This window comes from Grus americana, chromosome 2 (genome assembly GCF_028858705.1).
Source record: "Grus americana isolate bGruAme1 chromosome 2, bGruAme1.mat, whole genome shotgun sequence".
Taxonomy (NCBI): domain Eukaryota; kingdom Metazoa; phylum Chordata; class Aves; order Gruiformes; family Gruidae; genus Grus; species Grus americana.
Genome location: NC_072853.1, coordinates 108,955,899 through 108,982,497, shown reverse-complemented (window position 1 = coordinate 108,982,497; position 26,599 = coordinate 108,955,899). Strand labels below are relative to the sequence as shown.

Below are 26,599 nucleotides of genomic sequence, written 5' to 3'. Positions count from 1 at the left end.
AAAAAAATCTAATTAGATTGGAAAGAGTAGCACATTAATTAACAGATAAACTAACAGTATTAAACAGCAGTCCTCTAGAAGCTCACTCTAGTCTTCCTAATTAGGCAGCTCTCTCTGTGTGAAGTAGAAAATGCAAATAACACAACAATATAACATAAAGGGCAAAAGGGCCCATTATGCTGGTAGACAGCGAAGAAAAAAGAGAGAGGAGAAAAAAAAGAAAACCTGAAACACCGCTTACACTCAGTGATCTGTAACCTGCTCCATGAGTTGCACTAAGATTATAACAATTTATATTCAGATTATTTGACCAGTTCTAATGTCATCTCATCCAGTTTTCTTAGGAAAAGCATCTCAGAGTAATGAGGGTCCAATAGCAGGGATCAAAATGTTGTCTTTGTGTTGTCATAATTGGGATGAGAGCTGTGTAATTATTTATTTAGGGAGTTAGGCAAAATATTTCTTCCCATCCTCTTTGCTGAACTGAGCTGGGCTTGGTAGACTAGTAGGTTTCTCTCTTTCAAGGTACACAGCAGTTTCTCTTTCAAGTTGTGTATTTATTTTATATTGGATTACTGTTTCATTTTTATGTTTTACTGCTTAAAGTTCAATGAAAAAGGCTTGTGCCTGAAAGCCCTTATGTACATGAAGGACATACACTAGCTGAGAAATGCCCGTTGAGTTCAGTGAGATTTTTACCATTAGTATCTTAGGCAATGAGAAATTAGTATTGCAAATATTAACTCAAAAGCTAGATACCACACTTTCACACATCCCTTGAGAAAAAAACAGACTACAAAACTGACCTGTGCATCATGCTCTGAAGATGCGTGGCACGTCTGGAAGAAGCTAAAGGAGAATGGTTTTCCCTCGTCGAGGTTAAAAAGAACCTGGAAAATCCTGACTTTAATTTAAACAATAATTTATCTTACAGCTCTCAACATTATGAACCAAGTCGAAATGTGTTGCTGAGTCAGTTGTATACACAGCCTGTAAAAGAAAGGATAGATAATTAGGACCACAATCCCCTTTGTCAGTGAGACAGTATATTTGTGGTCTCTCTATAAAGGTCAATTTAAATATCAGTATTGTTAAATGGTTTGTTTCACCTGTTTAGAAGAAATTCAGAACTGTTCCTTAAAAGCACAGATGACTGAATAAAGGTTGCCAATAGGATTTGGAGAGACTAAGAATTGTTGTTTATGATAAAGGACATTGTGCAATAAAGAAATAAAATCTGCCCAAACAAACATAGATGCTAACATAGGATATGAGCACATATGCTTGAAAGTACTGCTATTACAGAGCAATCTACTCTAAAATTCAAAGCAATACCGATACTACTGAAGCTGAAATAGTTTTGGTAGTCATGGGATTTTCTTGTAATAATTCTTCAGTGTAGACAAGGCCATCTGAAGCAGTCTAAGCACCTCTGAATGAAAAGAGTGTACAGTTCATTTGATCTCCCCTTGGCTTTAATTACTCTTCTGCCTGCACAGCAGTGCCCCAAGGGATCCAGGATCTTAGGAAGAAAACAATTCTAAGGACTCAAAAAGTTACTCCCAGAAGGACCCACACTGATTAAAAGAAATGAGTGGAAGGGGTTTGGTGGTGGTTGGTTGTTGTTGTTGATTGTTTTAACTTTATTACATCTTTTCTTTAAAAATAAAATTTTGAACATAAATTTGATTAAATAGCTTAATTAGAAAATTCAGTGAGGGAAAAAAGGTTTTGGTAGAAAAGATTAAGAATTGAAAGCCAATAGGAAATGGCAGTCTAAGATCTTGTAAGTTTATAACTTTCAGTACAGCTAAAGATATTTTTTGGTTTGGGGGCAGGGGTTGAAAGGTTTCAGCTCATCAGTTAATGTAAAGGTACTCTACTGTTGTAAATAAAGTTCACAGACTGCTGAAGAGCTCTTACAGAGCCATGTATTTTAATATTGTGTTTTCCTCCTACTTTTTGCAGTAAATAGAAGATTGCTTTATAACTATGCATTGTGAGCATATCTCTTTGAAAGAATTGTACTCCTCAGATCTGTCCCAACAGTAGTTTGGTATCTGTCAAGTTGAGCAGAAAGAAATTTTGGTTCAGTTCCCCATCATGTGTTATCTCAGACTGAGTAGAGCTTCAGCAGCAGCAGCAGCAGCAGTCATTTGTAAACTCCTTAATTAACTGGGACTGGTAATGTGTGTCATTTGAACAGCATAGGTTTTTATCTGTGCAAAATTCTTCTTTCCTCACTATCATAAGCATCTTGCAAAATTCTTACAGCATCCTGAAAAAAACCCATGCATACCATCTACCTTTTGTTCTTCTGTTTATTCTTTGTTGCAAGTAAGCCTGATAGAAAACTTTCCACTGAAGCTATATTCTGTGAGGGAAAAATGTTGTTTTGATGCAATAAGAATAGTGTCTGATTTCTCTGGGAGTTTACAACAGTTCATCAAAAAAACAAATGAAAAGATCTCTAATCTATTCCAATACAAAAGCTACCAATATAAACATTTTTTATATAATGATTTCCTCCTCCTCCTCCCCTCAGACAAGCAGAAGAGCAGAGAAGGAAACATGACCCTAGCAAAGAACCCCACAGGCTGAAAAAAAATGGAGCAGTGGTATACAGACTCCATCTGCTAGAAGGCACTGAATTGGCACTTTTCAATCAAATTTAGCAATTATAACAGAGTATTATTTTTCTGCTCAAAAATTCATTCTCCTTGCAGCCTAGTAACATGCAGCAGTCTACTCATTTTCAAGATGCCAGTGATACAGAGCTATTTACCTAAAGCAATAATGATGGATCAGAATAATGACAGATTTACCTAGATGTAAACGCAGATATGCATAGCTATACCAGGACAGCATTGCACATACAATTTTCATTGTTCATGAATACAGTGTATACCATTTGTTGGTATTGTTTGAGTGCGTTTGCTTGTTTGACTTGAAAATGAAAGTTAAATGAAAGATGCAGATTGGGTAAAAGTACCTCTAAATATTACTCATTGGAGCAAGCAGGCTTTTGTTTTTTGTTAAGAAAAAGAGTGTGACTTTTTCATTACCTGAAGTAGAGCAGAATTTTTACTCAGTAAGGGTTCTTTTCACCTTATTTGTAATTAAGCACAAGTGGTAGCTCATCTTCATTTGCTACACAAGAAATATTTTCTGCATTTCTCATCTGTACAATACTGCCTTGTCGGTCTTAAATTTTCAGATAGCAATTATTACTTTTTGATTAAAACCCCCAGAAATTAATGGGTCATAAACCATAAGTAAAAATCAAAAATTAAAAATAATTTCAGTACTTCTGTAAAAGTTAAGAGTATGCTTTTTTGGGCAAAGTCTTATACTTAGTGGCTTGTACAGAGAATTCGTAATTTTTTTTTATTAAATTATCGTATTTCAGTCAAAAAGTGATCAATGAATTTGTTCAAGACTAGGATTTTGTAAGCAGAAAAAAGCAGTGGGGATAATCTTGGGGCGTATTCTTTTTTTGAAATATGCATGAGGCATCCATTGACTGAGAAGATGGCTCTTTGTTAGGAATTGTAATTGTATTTGTGATGAAAATGGCTGCTTGGATAGCAGTAATTAGTCAACAGTTTTCAAATTTATGTAAATGCATAGAAACCTGATTGTAATTTTAAATGTTTACAAAAATGGCTTATTTTTCTCCCATTGATTTCTGACAGAGTAGATTGTGCTTAATGCTTTTGAATATCAAAGACACATTTATGTAAGTACCTAAATGACCCCCTAACCACTATTTCAAAATTTATTATGCCTCATCAGAGGAAAAAAGTCAAATGTATGTTTAGATTTCTTGTTTTTCCTTAGAAGAGTATCGATGCATGGAGTAGGAGTTAGTCAGTTATCTTTATTAAATAGATGGAAGCCTAATCTTTCACTGGTATAAGTCTAGTGATTAAAAAAATAGTTTCTCATAGAACAGCTTAAGCAAGTCAGGAGTCCATAAGCTGACTTGAGTTGTTTTCCTGCTGCTTCAGCAATGCTTTCAATAGGGAAAAATTGCCAGACAAAAGGAGCAATGGCGCTGACTACACAAAGAGCTATTGCATGCACAAACTAAACATGAATTGTCAGATTTGTAACCTCTACATGGTTTTGATCTACTGAAAACTCATATTTTAAAATATCCTGACAATATTCTCTGAATGGCATTCATATTTGGCATTGATATTTCATTTTAGGATGCTGCCACACAGACAGGAAGAGCTCACAAAAACTTACGCTTCCATTACTTGTTACCTTAGTTAAAATATTCCCATTTTGATAAAGTCTTTTCTCTCATACTTTGTATACACATGTAACAATAATTTGTTAAACCCAAAGGAAGTAATTTTCTTTGCAAACCAAATCCAGTATATGTGCAAATGCTATATGTGGCTATCATGTTGCATATTAGATCAGGTTGTGTTTCAGTGTATTAAACCAAGAGAGACTTGTCTGCTACATGCTTTACTTATTTGATTTGTTCTAAAAGATGTTGCCTGAATAAAGGTTGAAAAAAATGTGCGAACACCGGATCTATCACAGCTGATTCTGTAAGAAAAATTTCTCTGAGTACCTTGTTGCATCAACACAGGAAGAGCAGTTTTAAAGAAGGGAACGTGGCAATTCTTTGCAATAGAATTTAGTTTTCCATGTCTGAATTTAAAAAAAGCCTCTTCCTCTTTTATTCGTGTATGGCATTCATTGCTTCGTGATTGAATAGCAGTATCTTATGAACTTGGAGGGAGTAGTCTATGCACATTTACATGTGTTTCTTACCCACCTGGAACAATCTTGACTGTTATTCTCCCTTTGCTTATTAAACATAATAGATTATACCCTGAGTAGCAGCTATGAAATTTCATCTATTGTGTGAACATGAGTATTTACTGTAGTGAGAGTCACTAACATACAGACCTGGATGAATTATTTTTAAGAGGCAAATACACTTGTTAGCAGATTTTTGGAAATAACAATTGCAAATGTATTTCAATATTTCCATCATCTGAAAAAAATCTTGCATAATTTAAAGACTGAGAGAAAGAAAGTATTGTTTCAAATCATTTGCAAACATTGTTTGGCTGCCTTTAATAACACATTAATGGTCCCAACAAGAAAAATGCTCCCATCTAAAAGAAAAGCTATATGTATGCTGTTATGCAGCCTTCCTTTATTTTTTGGGGGGGAAAAAAAAATCTAATGGATTCTTGAAGATACATTCTTACTATATTTTGAGCCTTCCAGACATTTCAAACTGATTAACCCAAACTGCCATTTCCTTCCCTTATTTATCTGATGACTCTACTGAGCAAAAGGTTTAACTTGTATTTCCCCAACCTTTAAGCAAGCAGTTTGATGTGTCAGTTGAGACATTTCTGTTCTGAACTCTGCTGAGTCTTACCAAGTTTACTTACACAGTGTTCAGCAGTGACACAGGGCCTTACCATCAGCCCACACTGACATTCAGTAATTGAGTCTCGTGGCGACTCCGTCGGCCTTGAGAGGTCGGCGTCGTGCAGCCCACACCACAGTGTGCTTTCACCTGGTAAGGGAATGTCATCTCCCTGTGTTCTCCTCAAAGTTCCTTCTCCAGGAAACCATAATCTGAGGATTTTGTATGTCCCTGTTGGGTTACTCCTTCCTGAGCGAGGCTGCATTGCTGCTGCCACCCAGTGCTCGGGGTGCAAGCCGTCTGGTCCGTTAACTGGTGCTAGTGGCAGTGAATGCGGGGAGCCTGATGGGCTGTGCTGGGAGCTGGGCCTGCCAAGGGGGAGATGGGTCTCCGTGCTCTTGCCCAGGAAGGCCCCGTGCTGTGCCAGAGATGGGCCTCCTGTCCCGGTGAGAAGCCCTTTCTCAGTTGCCCACAGACCTGGGCTTGTCCCCGCTGGCAGGCAGTGCAGATCCCCATGCCGCCTCTCCTGCCACCTCCTCTGGCCCGGGCTATTACTGGGGTATCTCCTGCCTGCTCCTGCGACCTGCCTCCCCGCTTCCTTCTCCAGGCCAAGAGAGTTGAACCCAACTCCTACCTACTTTTTGGGTTTTTTGCAAGTTGGAAGAACTGATGTCATGGGGGCTTGGAGCTGTGTATGTGCTGCTTTGATACAGAAGGCGTGCTATGTTTTAACTCCTTGGGCCTGAGGCTTGAAGGACACTACGTAATTTAAAGATCCTGGAATGCAAGGAAGGCTTCTGGCTTCTAAAATAACTCTCTGTGAGTAAAGCTGCCTGCCTGGTTGGTCTTAAGTTTGTATGTGAGTGTCTCTTCCACCTTACAGGCTCTGTCAGGAGCCTGTAACTGTAGAGCCTGTCACTTCAAAAATGTTTGAGGAAACAAGCAATAGTTTTAAATTCTAGTGTTTGTACTTACTTTAGAGCTTGAAAAGTTAAATGAAATTAACCCATTAGGCCAGAAAAAGCAAAACAGTAGTAGTGGGTGAGGAATTTAAATCACAACAGTAATGTTTTTCAGTATCTGTGATGGTAAGTATTGCACCTGCTGCATGTTAATCTGTGTTAACTGGATATGAGGGAGTTCCTTATACTCTTCCTGAGAAGAAACACTCATCCTTCTGCCTTTTTTCAGCTTTTAGTGATGGAGAGTAATCCAGAGTTGAGGAGAATGAATTGATGGTACTGACTGTGCAGGGAAGCCTGAAATGCATGGTACAATTCATAGGGGAGGAACAGCCAGTTGCAACAGCTGAGATGCCATAAACTCATCCTGAAGAAAGACTCTACAGAACTGTTCTGGGAAGTGGGGAATTTGAAGGTCTTAAACTTTGCAACACCAGCAAATCTTAAACTGTAAAGCCTGCTAGAAGTTATAGATAAGTCATGTCTGGCAGTGAGGAGGGGGACACAATATATCATTGACCTTGGAACATGCAGCCTGATAAATGCAAAGAAGGGAAATTTGCTGGTAAAAGCAAATGTCCCATTTCCTGTTTCCGGTCAGGAGAACAGATGAAAGCCCAGTTAACTGAAACTCAGTGCTTCTGGCAGAATAACATGTGCAAATAGACTCTGAGCAAGTGGGTTGGACTAGGCGATTTCTAGAGATCCCTTCCAATCTTAATGGTTTTGTGATTACGTGCTCTTAGCTGCTTTTACCTGCAGTACTACCTGTTATGGAGAGCATTTCTGAAACAAAGGGGGGTTTTTTCCCTTTCAGAGAACTATCTCACTCTATATGCTTGGTATAATGCAAGTTGAGAATTTCATGTTGCTGTATATTGAATCATTTGGGGATTTTTTTTTTTCTGTGGAGTGTAAACAGAGTTGCAAGTGATGCCAATGCAGTACCAGGTCCTTAAATTTTTACTCATTGTTATTCAAATAAAGTACTCATTCACTTAAAATTGGCAACTGTATGCCCTATTACAACAGCATGCCCGTCTGCATGTTAGAGTAAATTATTAGACTTTCACTGAACCAAAGCACAACTAAATCAACTTAGATCATCTGAAAATAAAGCCCTGACTCATAACCTGGAATATGAGTGCTGGGGTTTTTTTAATTATAGACATTGAAACACATAAAAAGTAATAGAAAAACACTGAATTCAGCCACCATTAAGTTCACCACTTCATCCATGCACAATAGAGTTTGGGGCTCAAATTTTAGTAGTTAGAAAATTATATCCTTTCTTACATGAAAGTGTGCAAGATGACACTGAGTAAAGAAAACATTAGAGATATGTATGGTCATAAATATGTTGGATGTTAGGCACAGAGAGGAAAAAATAATTGACTGAATTACTAATCTTGAATTATTTGCCCAACACCAAGTTCCAGTGGTCAGGTTTTTCTGATGCTGTGCTAAACCCAGGGTGTTTGTCTCAGAGTAATTTAGAAATGTGACAATGAAACTGAACTGTCTTATAAACGCACAAAATTGTTGCACTATCATTTATGCTAAAGGATTTGCCTCTATTAACTTATTATATTTAATTGAAATACAGTAGCTGAAAATAACAATATACTCCATCTTAGTGTCTCTTTTCCTAAAATACACTGGCGCAGCAAGATGGAGTTACTAGCAGTGTCAGACAAAGTTGCAAGAAGGAAGGGAAGACAATACATCCATTAGAAAATGGCCTTCAATGACACACATTTGTGGCCTTTGACAACAGGGAGGCTACTCAGTGTGTATGCAGCTCCCTTTGATTGTTCAATTTATATATGACCTCCATGATTGGAAGAAGTAAAGAATATGTGTTTGAGAGCAATTATGTGAATAAAGGATAGAATGTGAGCCAGAAAGAATAATTTGGCCTTGAGTAATGACTATTCTTAGACTATCCAGACATTAAAAGATGATTGAATTGGGTGGCGTCAGCTCAAAAAGAAGTTAGAACAAGAAATTCGAAATCAGTATTTTGTAGGCCAACTGTGCGTCTTCCTATTTTCATGCAGCTGTAAACATTAAAACAAGGGCTCCAGCTAGTCATCCGTTTCCTTAATGTTTTAATAGATTGTCTTGTCCATTTTGTAGCTCATTTATTCACCAAGTAAATTGAGTGTAAATGTTGTATGACGTGGTACAGCTCCTTTCTTTGCTGTAGTTTTTTTCATTAAGTAATGAACGAGCTCAGCAGTTTAATAAGCATTGAGACCTGTTTTACTATCTGAGAGTCAGAATTGTCCTTTTTAATTGACCTGGAGCTCTTGTGATTTACTTTTTTAATAAACGGTGAAAACATTAGTAGAGGCTAGCTATTTTCAAGTAAATTAAGTTCTTTACTGTACCTGGTTTCAGAGTTTAATTATACACTTTAATGTTCCCATTGAGATCCAATGTCAAATGACGTGTTTCACAATGAAGGATAGAACTAAATGTATTTATGGTTGTGAGGGAGGCTTCTGACTTGTAAATCAACATGATAAAATACAACAAGCTGAGTTTCTTTAGAATATTTCAATTATTCATATATTTTTTACCAAATTTATTTGGAAGTACCATAGCTAGATAATAATAAATCATAAAGAACAATTTACCGCTTCTAGTGCATAGTTGCAAGGTGTCTGAATTTTAACTTTTACAATCATAAATGACCCTTATAATGCTATACATATGGAAACTTTTAAAAGTATAAAACCTTATGTATTAAATTGCTTCTGTTTTGTCCATTTGGTGAATACTGTTGTGCTATGACCTGGAAAATTATCAGCTAGAACATGATTGTTGCAGCCAGAAACACTGGAGGAGGTATTTGTAAAAGGGAATGATTTTATGACCTACCACCTCTCACTTTGTCAGTGATCAATGCAGATGATGTTCATGTCAGTATAACTTTGAGATGATTAAGACTACACAGTTTAACTTGCACCTTGTAGTTCAAAGATAGTTAAAAATACCCAGGCCTTCAACGTCAGGATTCAGCAAGACTTCAGAACAGCCTTCCATTTTTTTTCCTAATTTGAACTTTAACCATTTGAATGAAATTATCTTAAAGAGAAGTGTGCATTAACAGTAAGATCAATTAGATTCTTATGTAATTAACATAACTTATGTTAAAAAGCCTTGTTTATAAAATGTCACTACAATATACAGGTAAGCTCAGAGATTTTCTAGTTGAAAAAAAACCCCAAAACCCCATTGTTTAAGCAATTAAATAATTTGAATTAGGCAGAGAAACATATTGCCATGGAAGTTGTATTTTTTGTGGTGCTCAGTCTTCTATCTCCCCCATGAACAGAGTTCTTCGGATAGACTGCATGTAATGCTACGCATCGTAATTGTCTTTCTGGACTCAAACCAGAGTAGATTATGGAACGAATAGGTTTTATCTGAGCTAAAGATTATCTTGAATTGCAGTCTTACCTCAGTTCTTTCTGGTACTGTTAGTAGTCCACTATAGGAGCATAGAATTCAGTGTGGTCTAATTTGTAAACTGCGCTTAGGATGCATAAGCTTAAAGCTGAATTGCAAAGTATACCATAAACATGTCCATTGCCTCATTTCTCCAATTTATAGAATAAGAATAGCATATTTTAAAATGTTCCCATTTGGTTTTTAAATGAGGTTGTCTTTTTGAAAGCTGAAGAATTAATGAAAGAAAATTCACTTGAAATTTATTTTACTCATGTTACATAAGATCGGGCGGAAAAAAAATCATCAACCATAGTGTTAAGTGCTTGAAAAGTCATCCTAGTTATACAGGCCCTTAAGACAATAATTTTGTGGCATATTTGGAAGCTTAATCTGAGTTCCTAAGTCTTACTTCAAATATTTTAGTGTTTTCTTCTGTGTATGCTGTAACTAATGCCTTGTCAGACCCCCCCCCAGATTTTCCCCAAGAACCTCTTTTATCTTACATTATACAAACCAGAAGTTAGGTGTAACTCTGCAGAGCACTGCACTGGTGTATACGCTCATCACTAAATGATCGTCTTAAGCAACAATTAGCTTGTGTGGCAATATAGTTTAACAGCTACAGAAATTAGAGAAAGAACCCAATTGTCCTACTAAAAAAAAAGCGGAGGGTGACACGACAACTTTTAGCCATGGTCATTAGATTACTTTTCTTTATATTGTTTTCCTTCCTTTTTATTTTTCTTCCACTGCTTATTCATTTTACTTGTTTTATTTGTTTCTTATTAGACATTAAATTATCCCAGACAAAGAACCACATGTTTACAGACATTTGCAAAAGAGCTAGTGAAATGAGTAGTAGTATACCAGCATTATAATAACAACAGTGATAATAATAATAATAATAGAAAAAAATGCCTATACTTTGAAATTCAGAAAAAACTTGAAAAGTACCAAGTGCTGTTGGCATATCTTCAGTGGATATTGCACTCAGTACTTGGCAAACCATTTTCACCACCTTAGTGAATACTTCCTCACAGATTTACTTTCAGAGTTTCTGGCAGGTAGATAAAATATAAGAATAAAGTTTGTGCCTTTTACCCAAGAACTGAGTTAACAATACACCTTGACAAAACATTCTTTGCTACTTTAATACTGCATCACCATATATACATTATATCTAATGTAAAGAAAAACAAGAAAAAAATTCCAAACCTCATAGCAAAAGTATTTTTTTTTTTCTTTTTCAAGCACTGACATCACATAGGGTTGGATTCAATGACAGATAATGACAGGATTCAGACTCAGTGCAGTGGAAGTTAAGCAGGCAACAGAAAATTAAAATTGATTTTCCTTCACGTTATGCTTCTAGAATATGAAGAGGTATACATTATTGTATATGCAAGATACATCTGTATCTGTATTAGGTTTTAGGGTGTTTTTTCACCCTAGGCATATACATTGCCTTTTGAAAAAAAGAGTAAAGGCAGTGTCGGTGTTGCTGCAGCAGATTTCAAGCCACTGAGTTGCCCATGTCCTTACGGCTGGACTGTAGTGCCGGAAGGCAATGTTCAAACACAGTACCTTTGGCTCTCTGCCTCATTGTGAAAAAACAAAAGCAGAGACAATGTTTTGACTGCTGTGCTGGGACACGGCTTCCTCATTTTTCTGGTGCAATGAGATGTAGTAATGCATCTCTAACATGAGCTCAGCTAACTTAGTGCCACTGAGATTTGAGATGCAAAGACTCCAGTGGCAAATTTGACATGCAATCATGTTGACAGTATTTTGAACTACTGAAAAAGTAGATTAGGGTCTTCTGAAGTAATTTCTGTGTATGTAATTTATCCTGAGTAGTAACAAAACGAGAGTTTGTTTTGGGAGTGATTTTGAGCCTTATCCTTTGCTTTGTTAGGATAAAACTTCATTTTTGCTGTTAAAATATGTAAATAATATACTTGTTATAATGATATTTTAGTACCCATGACTAATAGCTACAACAAATGAAACTACACATGTGGAGCATTTTGCCCCAGCCAGAGATGCTTTGATGCGTCTCTGATGTTTTCAGAGGATAGATGCTCAGTGCATGGTTAAGGCTCACATTATTGGGTAAGAAAAGAATGCTACAAGTGAAGATCTTTTCCCTAAAAATCTTGTAATCTAAACAGAAGATTTAAGCAGATGAAATAGAGATAATGGAGGAGAGATAATGGAGTGAGAAAATTTCACCTGAGGTCACTGTGGATCAGTAATGCAGAACTTTTGTATTTTTAATCCCAGTGAAATATTCTGTACAGGCTTTGTACATTCAGAGATCATCAGTGATTTACAAATACGTGTACATGTTAAATTTGCAATTACTAATGTTGATTTTGTTTGCTGTATGGTAATTTTTCCAGAAGGTAATTTGCTGTTCTGCTTTGTTCTTATCAGTGTTATTTTACCATGTCTGATAACAGGAATTTTTTAGTAATTCCAGGCAGTACCTTGATCAAAGTAGCTAAGTAGCTGTGCCAAAGTCTCAGTGTTGAGTCTTTATGAATGAGCTCTTCATCATCCTTCAGATGCTGACATTGAGGATAGTTATATTTCTCTCACCAGAAAGGGAGGAAATAGAGAAGTTCTGGAGCTTGAGTCTGATTCAAACTTTTTTCTTTATAATTAACTAATAAATTATTTTGGAGCACCAAATACAATATCCTAATACAGATTTGATTCCATGATGAAATTTTACCAAATCCTGCATTTGGTCAAAACTATAGGTAGGAAGACTTGTGACTGGTAACTTATTTTGCTTTGATATTTGGAAGTGGGGTCACATTGGTCACCCAGTTTCCTGTTGATATTTTTAAGGCTTCCTGACTTCATGGTTTTTTGGAGCAAAATTGAATGTGGTGATGCCATTAACTAATGAAATGGTTTTAATGTGGCATCTCAGACATACAGTGGGATAAGGCCTAATACATCTTCCTAGCCAGCTGAAAGTGGTGTTATATTTTTAAGATGTCAACAGTGTTATCCAGTCCATCCATATCATAGGAAATCAAATTGAGAGGAAATCAAAATGGAAGTAATCAGAGCTGGACTTCTATTTAAATGTCATTTTTTTAAAAAAGATATCGTCAGTTTCTTTTTCCTGCCATCTTTCTGCATTTTCTCCTCTTTCTCTCTCTTTCCCTCTTTCCCACTTTTTTTGCACTTTATCTTTTTTAAAAAAAATTTTCCCCTGTTGCAGCAGTAGTCTCTGAGAACAGTCAGACGTCACTGAATGCAGGTGAATATACTGTATGTGATGGCTTAGGTCTCTTTCCTACTAATGCTGGTAGTTCAGTGGCTAAGGATGAGAAAAATTATATATTTACACTGCAATTATAAGAATTATATGGTTTACTGTCTAAGTACTATTCCACATCATGGTAATTATCATGATATTAAATAGCTGAGTGTCATCATAGAAGGAACACAAGTCATTACCACAGTTCTACGTATGATAACTCTTAAACATAATTGCTATGTAATCTTTAGGTGATTGAATTATCATGCAGACCCATGTGCCTGCTGCCAGCACAGCTATGCATAAAAAAACCTGCTTAATCAAAGATTACCGCTGTTTCTTTTTTTAATTGAATGATTTTCAAAACAAGGTAATTCAGGGCCAGGTTTTGGAAAAACAGGCTACTTTTACTCAGCTTTTTTAAAGTGTGTGATATGAATTTGCTTCAAGGATTGATGTGAAGAACACATATGCATAACTGCAACAATGGCATAGGTACAAAAGCGATGTTTGCCTTTTCATGGGCTACATGTTGTGGATCCACAAACTCACAGAAGTCAAGTCATTGTCCTGATCAGGTCTGGATCAGATGCCTGATTGTTAAGGTGACTTTTGCAGATGTTACAAAGTGGTACCAGGTGGCCTTAGGGGAAAGATTATATACTCCATATAGGGGTTCCTATAAACATCAGAAAGTAAATTTAACAAATGTTAGTGGAAATGAGTCTCTGACATTATATATGGAATCATTTTTTTTATGATGTGTATTTGTTATGAAAGGTACTTAAGCTTTAATGTCCACCAGTTTTCTTTCATTTGTAGTGTTTGTTCAAGGCAGTTGTACGTAGATTCAAGAGAGTATAATCGGTATAGCAAATTTGCTTTACATAGAAGTATGATTTTTGTGGTAACAGAGTGACTTTCATGTAGATATTTTTTCCATAGACAGATTTCATGCTTTTCTAAAATTTCTTTTCTAAAAGTACATAGAAAAATCTCAAGAAGACATTTCTTGGATCTCTTGACAGCTTGTAAAGCAAGCAAAAACAACGGGTTGATATAATCTGTTACAATATTTTTCTAACCATTTTCTTTCTTTCTTCAAAACAAACTCCAGAAGTAATGTATTTACTTGAGCTGTGAGCGTATATAAGATAACCTCACCTCTGAACTAACATACTGTTGCTTCTGAATACAAAGTCAGAATATGAACCAGAGTAGCCTCATTTCTGAGAGCAACATCTGCATCTGTGCCTGTGAAAATGTGTCCTTCTTGCATGCTAATAACTGTAATGGATTTCTTGCACCACAAATACAACATACCATTCTGATATTTAATTTTGAGCTGATTCACATTGCTGGAATTTGTCATTCAGAAGAACCAGACCAGGCTGAGACTTTTAGTTGCGCTTAGAGCTTAATACGGATTTATTATTGGAATGGGCATTGTAAGATGTGTTTTGTAAAGTAAAGTGATATTTCTAATATATATTGCTGCATTCTGATATACATGAGATATATATTATATACTAACAAATATGGGATATTGCGGTCAATTCGTAATGCTCACATTTTATCTACTGAATAAAATTTCTTCACCAATTAGTTTGCATAAACAATAAAGGGATCAAAGTTTGTCATTTCATCAAAAATCTTGCAGGTTTAGGAAGATTTGGGTGTGGGTTCAAGTTATACGATTGTAATGTGTTTCATTGCAGAATTGGACTGCTAACAATAAATCTGACACCTTTGGATCCAAGAGGCTTAGTTCAATCAGAAGCAGAGATGAACAGAAATTGCATGATTATTGTGCAAATAACATCTCTGTCTACCTGCCTCTCGTCTTTCTAATGGCAAGAAGAGTTTAGAACTGGTGATTCCAGTTATGTGATGCAAGTAATGTCAGGAATGGAACATGTACATGGCATGGGTTATTTCTAGCCTGGTAATTAAGGGGGAGAGAATGCTATGGAAGATTCAGCATATGGTTCTCTATAATTTGAAGAAGTGGTGGAAACTAAAAATTCAGAAATTTAGAATTCTTCCCTTTGACCTCCTTTCCACAGACATGATAATGGATCATTGTGATCCATGAAAAAGTCTATGCATTAAAAAAAAAAAAAAAACTTGGCCATTGGAAATAGTCTTCAAATCTTTCAGTGACTATTACCCATCTGTTTGATGACAGTCAGCTACTACCGGTTCAAATATGTTAATAAACTAATGTGAAACACAAATGCATTGCATATGTCTATTAATCTTTCTGAAAGGAGAGGGACAACATCTTATGGAGACATAAAGAAATTTGCATGCATCTGTGTCCTCAGTCTGTGAGATCTCTTTGACTCTCACAGGAAGAATTTTGTGAAGTCTTTGGCTGCTGCGAGTAGATAAAGAAAGTTTATTTCTGTGACTTTTTTCTGATCTAACTTGAAAAGGTGAGCAGGGTGATTAGACTTGCTTTCAGATTTAACACAGCTTTTTTTGACATGCTTAATGCTCCTTCCATTAATACTAGTGGCCAGTGTGTGAGTATGAGCGAGTATGAGGTAGTATGTCTTACATTTTGATCTCAGGTAGACTCTGAAATACATATACTTGATGCTGTTTTGCAGAAAATGTTACTTATATTTAAAAACTCTTAAGCTTAAAAATCAGCAGCATTGTGAAGGTAAAATCACAAGCTCTGAGATACACACTGTGCTGAGATCCATAATTTTATCTTTAGTATAAATTAGGTGGATCTATAGGTCAACAGCTGTCCACTGTCATGTTTCCTCCTTGTCAGTCTTAGGAACTGTAAACATGGTTTCTGCAAGGTAGCTAAGTTCTTAACTTCTGCAATTTGAAATAATCCCTAGAGAGTCAACGGTTTGTGTCAACTGAGGATAACAACCATATTGTAATTATACATACAGATTTATTAAAGAAGTATAGAGGACAAATGGTTATATAAACCAGAAACAGATATCACATACTTTATCAGCATGCACAGGATCATTGTGTCAGCAAAACAACCTGGAGGTAGTAAAGAACTATTTATTATATTAGTGATTTGTGGGGAAAATCCTGAATGATGGAAGCATAATGTGTTGGTCTTTATATTTGAAAACTTACTATGCTAAATGATGTAAGGATGTACGAATAGGCATTTAATCAACATGACTGCAAGTCTTAGTCTCAATTGGGTGTGTTTTAGTTAGTGAATACAAGATAGGTTGTGGATTTTTTGACTGAACACTGAAGTAGAAATCATTTATGAAATATTGGTTGTGGCTTTACAACCTTTTCTCTAGGAAATAAATGCTAAACATCATGAAGCTTGATTGAATGCTCTTCTTTGACACTGAAATAGCTCTTATATCAATGTGAAAAGTATTTCTGGAAATTATAGAATGTGAAAAAGCAATCTATACAGAAGCTATACATAAGCATAATTGAGGACATAACAGTAGTAAAAATTGACTCTGCAGACCATTTTGGTGGTTCCTAAATTCTCAAGATTTACACATTTGTTTAGGCACTTCTCTGAATTGGGGTGTAAAATATTATTTCAAAGATTAGTTGAAAGTAAACATTTTTAAAATGTGTGTTTGTCATATGTTGTAAGAACAAAGGCAACAAGTTTTAGGATAATCAGCTAGTAATGTAGGCCATATAAAATCAAATGAAAATATCTGCAGTTATTTAGGCATAGTGTACAAAATGTTTTAATGGAGTTTTAAAAGATTCTTCTGCATTAATTACACAACAGGAGTGAATCATAGTATCATAGAATACCAGGTTGGAAGGGTCCTCAAGGATCATCTAGTCCAACCTTTCCTGGCAAAAGCTCCGTCTAGACAAGATGGCCCAGCACCTTGTCCAGCTAAATCTTAAAAGTGTCCAATGTTGGGGAATCCACCACTCCCCTGGGGAGATTATTCCAATGGCTGATTATTGTCATTGTGTAAAATTTTCCTCTAGACTCCAATCAGAATCTCCACAGGAGTAACAGGCACCCATTCCTCCTTGTCTTTTCCATGTGACTCCCTGTAAAAAGGGAGTCTCCGTCTTGTTTGTACCCTTTAAGTACTGGAACATGGTGATGAGGTCATCTCTAACCCTTCTTTTCTCAAGGCTGAACAAACCCAATTCTCTCAGCCTTTCCTCCTACAGTAGGCTTCCCAATCCTTTGATCATCATCATGGCCCTTCTCTGGACCCTCTCCAGCCTGTCCACATCTTTTTTTGTATAGTGGGGACTAAACTGAACACAGTATTCCAGGTGTGGCCTGACAAGCGCTGAGTAGAGTGGAATAATGACTTCTTTATCTCTGCTGGTGATGCCCTTGTTGAGTGGGTTTGTTTCTGTGTTTTTGAGGGGGTCTGTAAGATTTAAATTACTTCCCACCATAATAGCAAAAAGAAGTTAGGAATTTTAAAAAGTTGCAAGCAGTCACCAAAGAGCTGCCCACAGAAGAGGGGAAAAATCAGATGTGCTTGAAGAATATATGATAAAATGGCATCCTTCATTTCATTCAGAGCATGAAATGAGTGGTATGAATACGGTATGCCAATAAGAAGTGTGAATGTTTTTGAAGAAAATAGGTGGAAAATATTTTTTCTTTAAAAAAATGAACATTTTTTCTATTAATTCCTTTTTAAAAATTTTGCTTAGTGACTATTTAAATTGTCCATTGTGATTACCGAGGATGAAATGCTTATACAAATAGTAGCTAAGACACTGGTGATTGATTGTAGGGTAAGCAGTTTACAAAGGGGATTTCTTAAATCTGTATAAATTTTTAGGTATCAGTGTCTGTTTACAATCTTCTACTGAGCTCTGCTGAAAATACAAGATTCAATACTCAGCAGAAGTACATCTGCTGAACGGAATCAAGTTCTGTGGCTATTTTTACTGTGGATCTAGCCTCCAGAAAATTGTGACTCATTCTTTAGAGTAGAGATTAAGTCTTGAAAAGACGACATGAAATCTTGTAGTGTCACTATGCAACATTTATATGAATATTGGATTGACTTTAAATGATAATGATTGCATTTCTCAATTTTCTTCCCAGATTTTTAATAAAACCAAACCTGGAACAAAAATTAGCCCAAATGTCAGAACTCTTTTTTTCTTGTCAGAATTAGTTGAGGTCACAACTTACCCAAGTTTTCTGTATAAAACCGAACTAGACAAGGCTTATGCCTGTCATTTACATATAGTTTGAAGAATCTTTAAAAATTGCTAGGCAATTTCCTTGGGCCTATGTTTTACTGTTTACAGTCCTCACAGATCTCTATACTGGACTTTAATGAGGTATCAAATGAATTATTAATGACCACTCAGAAGTTTGTCTTCCATTTTCAACTATAATTAGGAAAGTGTGCATGGTAGCAACTATATTTAAGAGAAACCAAAAGACATTGAGTACAGTTGTAGTTTTTGTCCCCCCAAATCTGCTTTTTTATGTCATATGGATTAAATTTATGTCCTGCCTAGTTCCTACTTTTTATAGTATTAAATTGTGGTCAAGAAAAATGTATTTACAGTGCATATCACACTTGCACATTTTTTATTCTGTTCAGGTACAATCTTCATATGGCATGTCTGTTTTTCTAGTGGCCACAGGAATATATAATCACTCATCAAAAATGTTATTTGTTTTTTCCTTTAGGGGCTGATGTTATAAATTTTGATGGCCATGTAGTGCTACCATACAGATTCAGGAACAAGAAAATGAAAACATTGAAAGATGTCATCTCTCTGAAATTTAAAACCTCTGAAAGCGAAGGTGTAATCTTCCACGGAGAAGGACAGCAAGGAGACTATATCACCTTGGAACTGAAGAAAGCCAAACTTGTTCTAAGTTTAAATTTAGGTATGCTTTGATTGTTTGGTTTTGTGTACTTTTTAACCCTCCCGAGAAAATTTTAGGTCAAATATTACATCCTTTTTTCCCCAGTGATATGGTAGGCCACATCATTTAATCAGATGATTTGGCAAAAATGTTGTTCATTCCCTTTCTATATGTTTGGGGTTTTTTTTCTGTTCCATTCCTTCCTTTATAGTCTGTGTGAGATACCATGAAAATAAGATCATACAGAAAAACAAGATCAGCAATATATTGTCCTTAGAAACTTGCCACAAACAAAAAAAAGTTGTTGCTAGAATTTTTAGAATATTTGGCCTCAGCTGTGCCTTTGTGTGAGAGGACACTGTCATCAGTGCTAGAGGAGTAAAGGCCACCCTTAGGAACCTTGCAGCAGAAAAAGTATCATCTGGAAAGCTACAGGCCACATGAAGTTGAGGTTCAGCAGCCTTTCTATAATCTGAGAAGTAGGGCTAGGAAAGGATAGAAGACATACCTGTTTATCAGGTGATCACACAATGGAGTTCTGTATATGTTACTCTAGTTCCAGCCTCCTTTCTCCCTCGCAGTGAAAGACTACAGGCTCATGAGTGACCTGATTTATAAAGTACATTTATTAGGAAAAACCCCAGATTTATCTGGTTTCAGGTGGTTTTTTTTCCTTTCAAACAAAAGAGTTTTACAAAAAGATTCCATGTAACTTACTTTAGTTCTCTTACAGACATTTGAAGAGTAAATTATTCTCTTCATTATTTACATTGAATAGTAATTATTTCCACTAGCATTTTCTCCTGTGCTTTTTCTAAAGATCAACATGAGTAGATGAGGAGGAGGAAAGCACATCTTCCTACAGCAGCTATCTATTTTTGACAATTTTAATTGCAATGCCAGCCCATTCATTTCCAGTTTCTCCATATTCTTCAGTTCAGTCTGTCTTTATAAGCTATTATAACTTCCATGTGTGTGCTTGGTGGGGATGTTATTAAATCACTAGGGTGATAAATGGGAATAGGCCCTGTGAGACACACTTACTTAATAAACGGAAGTAATGGTTTATGGTGTTACTCTTCCTCCGCCTGAGAGTATTGTCTTCATGCCAGAGTCAGTGGAAAAGCATGTTCATTTAGCCCAGTAAAATCCAGTAACTTAGTTTCAAACATCAGTGGGGAGGAGGATGAGGGGATGAGGTAGACTTAGGTTGTGTTTTGCACTGGATTTGACTTTGCATTGAAGGAACTGAGGCTCATGGACATGCATGGAATTTTTTATTTTTTATTTTTTTAACCAACAGCTGTTGAAGGATCAGTGACCTTCGGCAAAAAGGCAGCATGGTCATTTGTAGGGGAATAATATCTTAAGCTATGGAATTGTGATTTGCCAGAATGTGTTATTGACATGCACAAGCCTTAGATGTCTGAGTTGCAGGCATGCTTGATGGTAAGAAATTCTCAGCTCCAAAAATGCTTTAGGTCCTCATGTATTCAGAACATGGAAGATTGCACTGAGTTATTGGGCAGCGCAGCAATTTTTTAAACTTACTGCTGAATTAGTCATTTGCTGCTTCAGTTGAGATCCATGCAATCAACCTTTGCTGGCTTAGCTATGTCAGTCAGATTGCAATGAGATGTGATGTCTGACTAGCATAGCTGCACTGGCAAAAGCCCCATGAAAACACAGCAGAGAACTACAAAATTGTACTCTTGCTAGTAGTTTGACTTCCAGAATAGGAAGGTTGCTGCAGAAGGAAAGACCGAAATAAGCTATGTTCGCAGAAGACATTTTTTGCTGCTGTTAGCTCAGTCTGCATTGAGCCTTTTCCTATACGCACAGTGGTATAGCTATACTGGCAGAGTCCATGAAGTGCATATTTAAGTGTTTGCTGTTATCAGACTGAAAAGAGGGTTTGTTACAAACGTCTGTTATGAGGCACCATGTCCTCCTCTACAGCTGTAAATTGGTACAGTTCCAGAGCAGCTCAGGACCTGGCCCAAAGGTGACAGCTCTTCATTTCTGCAGTGTAGGGATGAAAACACAGAAAACCCCTAGATGAAAACACAGAAAACCCCTAGATGAAAACAACTTTACAACTGAAAGTAGATACTGCTTCTCTGGTTCGCCTCCAAATAACTGCTATTACAATAACTATACAGTTCACTGATCAGATACTTGCTGTATTTGATCTAGCTATTTGTATTTATGGCAGCAACCCTCCCCAATCGGCAGATCTTAACCTCATAGCAGACCGACTTCCTCCAGCTTATTGTGTGCCTGGTATGATTCAGGTGAAATATGAACAGAGCAAGAGGAAAATGTTTGCCTAACTGGTATGAGGTGCTATTGTTTCTATTCTCATCTTAGGCAGCAACCAGCTTGGCTCTATTTATGGCCACACATCTGTGATGACAGGCAGCCTCTTAGACGATCACCACTGGCACTCCATCATCATAGAGCGCCACGGGAGAAACATCAATCTCACCCTGGACAGACACATGCAGCATTTCAGAACCAATGGAGAATTTGATTACTTGGACCTGGATTATGAGGTAGACAGTGAAACTTGTTTTCATTCAAATTGGCTTATAAAGATAAGTCCAATAAGAAAAGAAACTAATATAATTTAAGATGTTTTGGTACTGGTTTTGTACATTTGTTTTAATTATTTTTTTCCTTAAATTTCCTGAAATTTTCTTCCCAACACTGTTCTTTCTCTGTAAGTCATCTCAGCCTTTTGTTTTAAAACGGGAGATCTACGTTATTCAGCAAGCTAAGCATACACTACTTTCAAAATCTCTAAAAGCAGCTGCTGTAAGCAGGAAATAGATTAAAAATAAATCATACCATCTGTTATTCCATTCAGGTGATAATTTTGTACCTGAATCAGAAAGCCTCATTCTGTGGTGACAATTAGTATTAATTTTTAGCAAAGGAAGCAGATTAGAAACTTTTTACTAATATGGATCTTGATCTTTCTTGTCTTAGGTAGGTAGGTACTTCCTTGTATTTTCACAAATATGCCATCAATAACTTATTTTTATAAAGAAGCAATAAAGAGTTAGGAAAGTTCTAAGAAAACTTTTGTTTAATCAGTCAGGTTAATGTACACAAGTGTTGGTAGTAAATAAATGAGGATTTTTTGTTTAATTACACTCTGGCATCTGCTATTATGATGAACTTGTTCAGTTCCTCTAAATTTTTACATGAAATTCAGCACGTTGGTTATTACAAACTTTGTATAATGATTTTCTTGCAGTCTTTACTGTTTCTAATGAGAATTAATGTAGTTGGCTGAGCCAAATACAGATATTTCCATCCTTGCAACTTTGTAAGCAGTGAGAGGGAATCAAAATGATGTAATGAAGAAAAATTTGAATTAACTTTTGTATTGATGTTTTTATTAACAATATTTTGATCAAGAATATGATATGAATATTTGAAAAAATTACTTTTGATTGTAAATGTTACCAAATCAGATATTTACTCACATTCCAACAAATCTTTATGAATGCCTTCTTTGTTAGCAGTTGTAAAGAGAAGGTAGTGAACAGATTTGCCTGTACCTCTACTACTCATCGAGCACAAAAGATCTAAACTGAGCTACTGAAAACTGAGAAAAATAGGTTTTATTAAAGATTTTAAAGTGAGTGAACTACAGAAAAAGTTAGGCTGAATGCCATAAGCCAGGGTTGGGCAATTTGCATGCATATATATATATGTTTATATATATATAAAAGTATATATTTATGTAGCATGTTTACGTAATATATTGCATACAAAAAGTTTACCCCTAGTAAGAGTAGAATCCAGGAGATTCACCCTCCTCTCTTCTCTGACATTAGAAACCTCACTGTCAGTTCTCAAAGATACATTTCAGTCTCCAGTTACATGGATCCCCTTGTGTTTAATCGAACTTAATCGAGTGTGTGTGGATATGTGTTTCTGTGGTTCATGCAAATGCAAGAGTCTTAACCTCTTCTTCCTTTCCACTCAATTATCTCACTGGTTTTGGAGTTAGTCATCACATACTAAATTTAAATATGTTGCCCTTGGGCTAAATTAATCACAGTGGATAAACCTGAAAGAGTCAAAACTATTTTTCATAGAAAAAATAGTTTCTAGGTTAATCTCTTTCAGAAAAGTTAAGTAAGCACAAAAGAGGAATAAACACCAGTTCTGATCGCATTTTCAAGGTAAAAAAAAAAATCCTATAAGTCCCTCTTAACTCACTGTCATAGTACATATTTTTTGCAATTTTTCTCCTTTTCTTCAAAATGCTTTCATTTTCTTTTGTCCAAACACATGACTATAACATGCAAAAGAATGTTTGATAACCATTAAAATACTACAGTCACATTCTTCAGTTCATGTAAAGTGCTGTATCTTCTCTAAAGTCAAGTCATGTCAATTTATAATACCTGAGGATGTGTCTGCAAAACACTTTTACATAGCTGGTGTGTGCTATTTATATTTTAGTTTTCAGCTGTATAGCTTTAGTTCTTGTATGCCAAGTCAAAGCCTCCTCTTTGGGGTAGAAAGTGATATTTTACACACTTTTAAAATGGAAAATGTGTCCCTAGAGCTGCGTTTTCCTGCTCTCAGTAACAACAAGTGGAATTAACAACGAATGATACTTAAAAGCTTGGCTCTGTCAAATCTCAGCAGCAGACTACAAACAGACATTTTTGTGAGCATTTGTGGGTCAGGGAAGCTAAGTGTCATTATTTATGCCATCATCTATTGGATATAAATACTTAATGTAAATTGCAGGGATCAATCTCCTGAGTCCCTTATTCTTCACATTTGGATTGCAAAATACTAATGAAAACATGTAGCATTTATTCACTTCCAAACGTTTCAGAAAAGACCCTGATGTGGTAGAGACCTGTATAGTCTCTACCCTGTATATGGAGTGACAGGGAGAGACTTCATAAGAGATGAACATTTTTAGTTTGTAAAATATTTGTTTTTCTTCAGTTTTTAGCACTAGAGATTCTGCATAACCCAGTGTTTTAGGGTAATGAAATTCAGCATTAAGAGAAAAACAATTCCTCTTTGACCTTGATGGCTGAGTCTTTGTGGTGGTTGTCCTCATCTCTGTGGAGATGATTTGGCCTGCTAAGTCATGTGGTAACTCCTCATTGACTATAACTGCATGATAAAATCATGTTCTCAGTAGTGGAAGGTGATCCTGTCTAACAGGAGTTAGCATCTTTACATGATTCTGTAAAATTCTTCTGGATAAAGTAGCTATATAAGCATTAAAGGAAACAAATGCATCATATTGGAAGCCCACAACTGCTGTGTTGTATTCTGAGCTCTGGCACACAGTTAGAGCTGAGTGAATGATTCCAATCAGATTATCCGGCTAATTTCATATCTACTCTTCTTTAGAAAAATAGTGGGATGGACATTTATTCAAAGTTCTTTGAAACACTTATTGTTCAGTGGCGATCAGAAGATCAGTGCATATATGAATAACTGTGATGTTATTGTCTGCTCGCTATTTGGACAGTTGTAATAACATTTAGGATTTACTACCATGAATATTTGCAATCACAAATTCATTATAGATTTTTTTTCTGCTTTTGTAGTGCTTATTTGATACTTCCTTTTTCTGGTAAGCAGTGTTGCTGGCTCTCACATTTGCCATGTTTGAGTGTTCAAAGAAAGCAAATACATCTACAGCAAATTTGTTAAAAAGTCTTTGTCCTCCCATAACTATCAACCATCTTCTGTTTCATTCTAAGATAACCTTTGGAGGCATGCCTTTTTCTGGAAAGCCAAGTTCTAACAGTCGGAAAAATTTCAAAGGCTGCATGGAGAGCATCAACTACAATGGCAATAATATCACTGACCTTGCCAAGAGGAAGAAATTGGAACCTTCTAATGTGGTAAGAGCATAATTTAATGGTTATCTGAAACTTCTACTTCTCCTTCTAAAGGAGACTAGAAAGTTTGTGAGTGTGTGTAGCTGATACCCTTGTGATATACTGGAATGATACAGAACACAAAACAAATTTTATCACATACCCAAAGATCTTATTGTATGTACCTTTATGACTTTTTTTTATTATTATGTCTGAGCATTTTACTTCTGGGGTTCTGTTTCTTCTTTCCAAAATTAACCTTCAGTATCAGATAAGTACTTTTTAAAAGAAAATCAGCAGAACCAATAAGTATTTCTTTCCTTTCCTCCCAAATTATAGTAGTCCAAAAACAGTGCAGACAAGATTTATTACTAAATCAATTGCAGCTTTCTCGTGGCTTTAAATCCTGGTATCTTCCATCCCTGCAGAGCTAGTTGGATTGCTGGAGTGCAGAAGTTGTTGGAAGGCAACGCTTCTACAGCCTTTCTGGTAGCTCTGAAAAGCCTCAAGATAATATAATTGAAAATCATTATTTAGCTTATTAACATTACAGAGCTTGTTAACATTTTATTCTATTTTTTCTCTTGCTTAAGCATTCATAGTTGCTTTCATGTTCAAATTTGTGGCTTTATGGGCAGGGTGATTAAGAAAGAATGTACCTTAATTACTGTATTTTTAAGGCTCTAAATGTTACTAAAATTGCTTGTTGGCATAAGAAGGCAATGTAGGTAGGAAATAAATGTATTATTGCCATGAGTTTGAGATGGTCTGAATAAGTTGTTCAAGGCTTTCTTCTGTACAAGTTTACAGCCTTCAAAAAGTCCTGCTAACAATATGCATGGTTCCACTATTGCTTTCCTCTTTATGTAATAAATAGTGAAGATTTACATATCCAGTGATGAAGAAGTGCAAAGGATTGATTGCCATGTGATTACTCCTTGGATAGTAATTCTATGTAATTGTATGAACAATGTGGGTAAATGATCAAAGCATACGAAGGACAATTTTGAATATGTGATGTTTGCCTATACACACTCAGTAATACAGCCTGATATTTGGAAACCTTTCTATACATAAATTTCTTCAAAATTGCAAAGGCAAAGAACATGATACATATGCTGTGGAGGAAGACTCCATTTGTAGAATTTTTTCGACCTAATCACATGAACTCCTGAATCTTTGACTTTTTTTTTTTTTCCAAAATTGCCTCTGATTTCCTGCCTGCAGTGCATTTTAAGCTTGTAATGTAACCATGATTTTCAAAGATTGATGCCTGATTCAGAAAACGATCTTTGTGTAGGAGCAATCTTTCCATTTTGCACAGTCGAGTCCACTGCAAGTTAGTAGGACATATTCTTAAAGCCTCTTCCGGAACATAAGTGTTACTTAAGAGGTTTCTGTAGTGCAAATCCTATTCTTTCAAAAGTGTGGCATAGCTAGCAGGCCTGTAAAGTCTCTGTAAAATAATCTGGGTTTTGTTTATTTGTTTGTTTTTTTCTTTCTTTTTAAACTTCTGTTACCTGTAACATGAAAGTAAAATCCATATAAGAAGCTTTGGCAGTGTTAGTGCTACATCAAGAGGCTATGGCATGCTAGTTTAATTTGATGGTTCTGTTGATTTCCAATTCTGAGAATGGCTATAAAAATAGAAGTGACCTTTGTTTTCAGTAGAATTACTTAAATGGCTTCAGCTCTTCAAAAGCAAAATCAATTTTACTCTAACTAAATCAACATGGATTTTTATGTTTCTTACAAAAGCTTTTTTCTCCTAGTTTT

At 35.9% G+C, this 26,599-nt stretch overlaps 1 protein-coding gene across 2 annotated transcripts in view; it reads left to right on the top strand.

Annotated features, from left to right (window-relative positions):
* Nucleotides 1-26,599, top strand: part of CNTNAP2 (contactin associated protein 2) — a 1,227,525-nt gene that overhangs the window by 569,150 nt on the left and 631,776 nt on the right. The window contains exons 5-7 of one of the 2 annotated variants that reach the window (XM_054815498.1): nucleotides 18,798-18,968; nucleotides 21,318-21,502; nucleotides 24,704-24,847. In XM_054815498.1, the coding sequence (XP_054671473.1) occupies nucleotides 18,798-18,968; nucleotides 21,318-21,502; nucleotides 24,704-24,847 (500 nt within the window). Of the gene's footprint in view, nucleotides 1-18,764; nucleotides 18,969-21,317; nucleotides 21,503-24,703; nucleotides 24,848-26,599 lie in introns of both variants that reach the window. The other variant, XM_054815497.1, reaches the window with a different exon arrangement.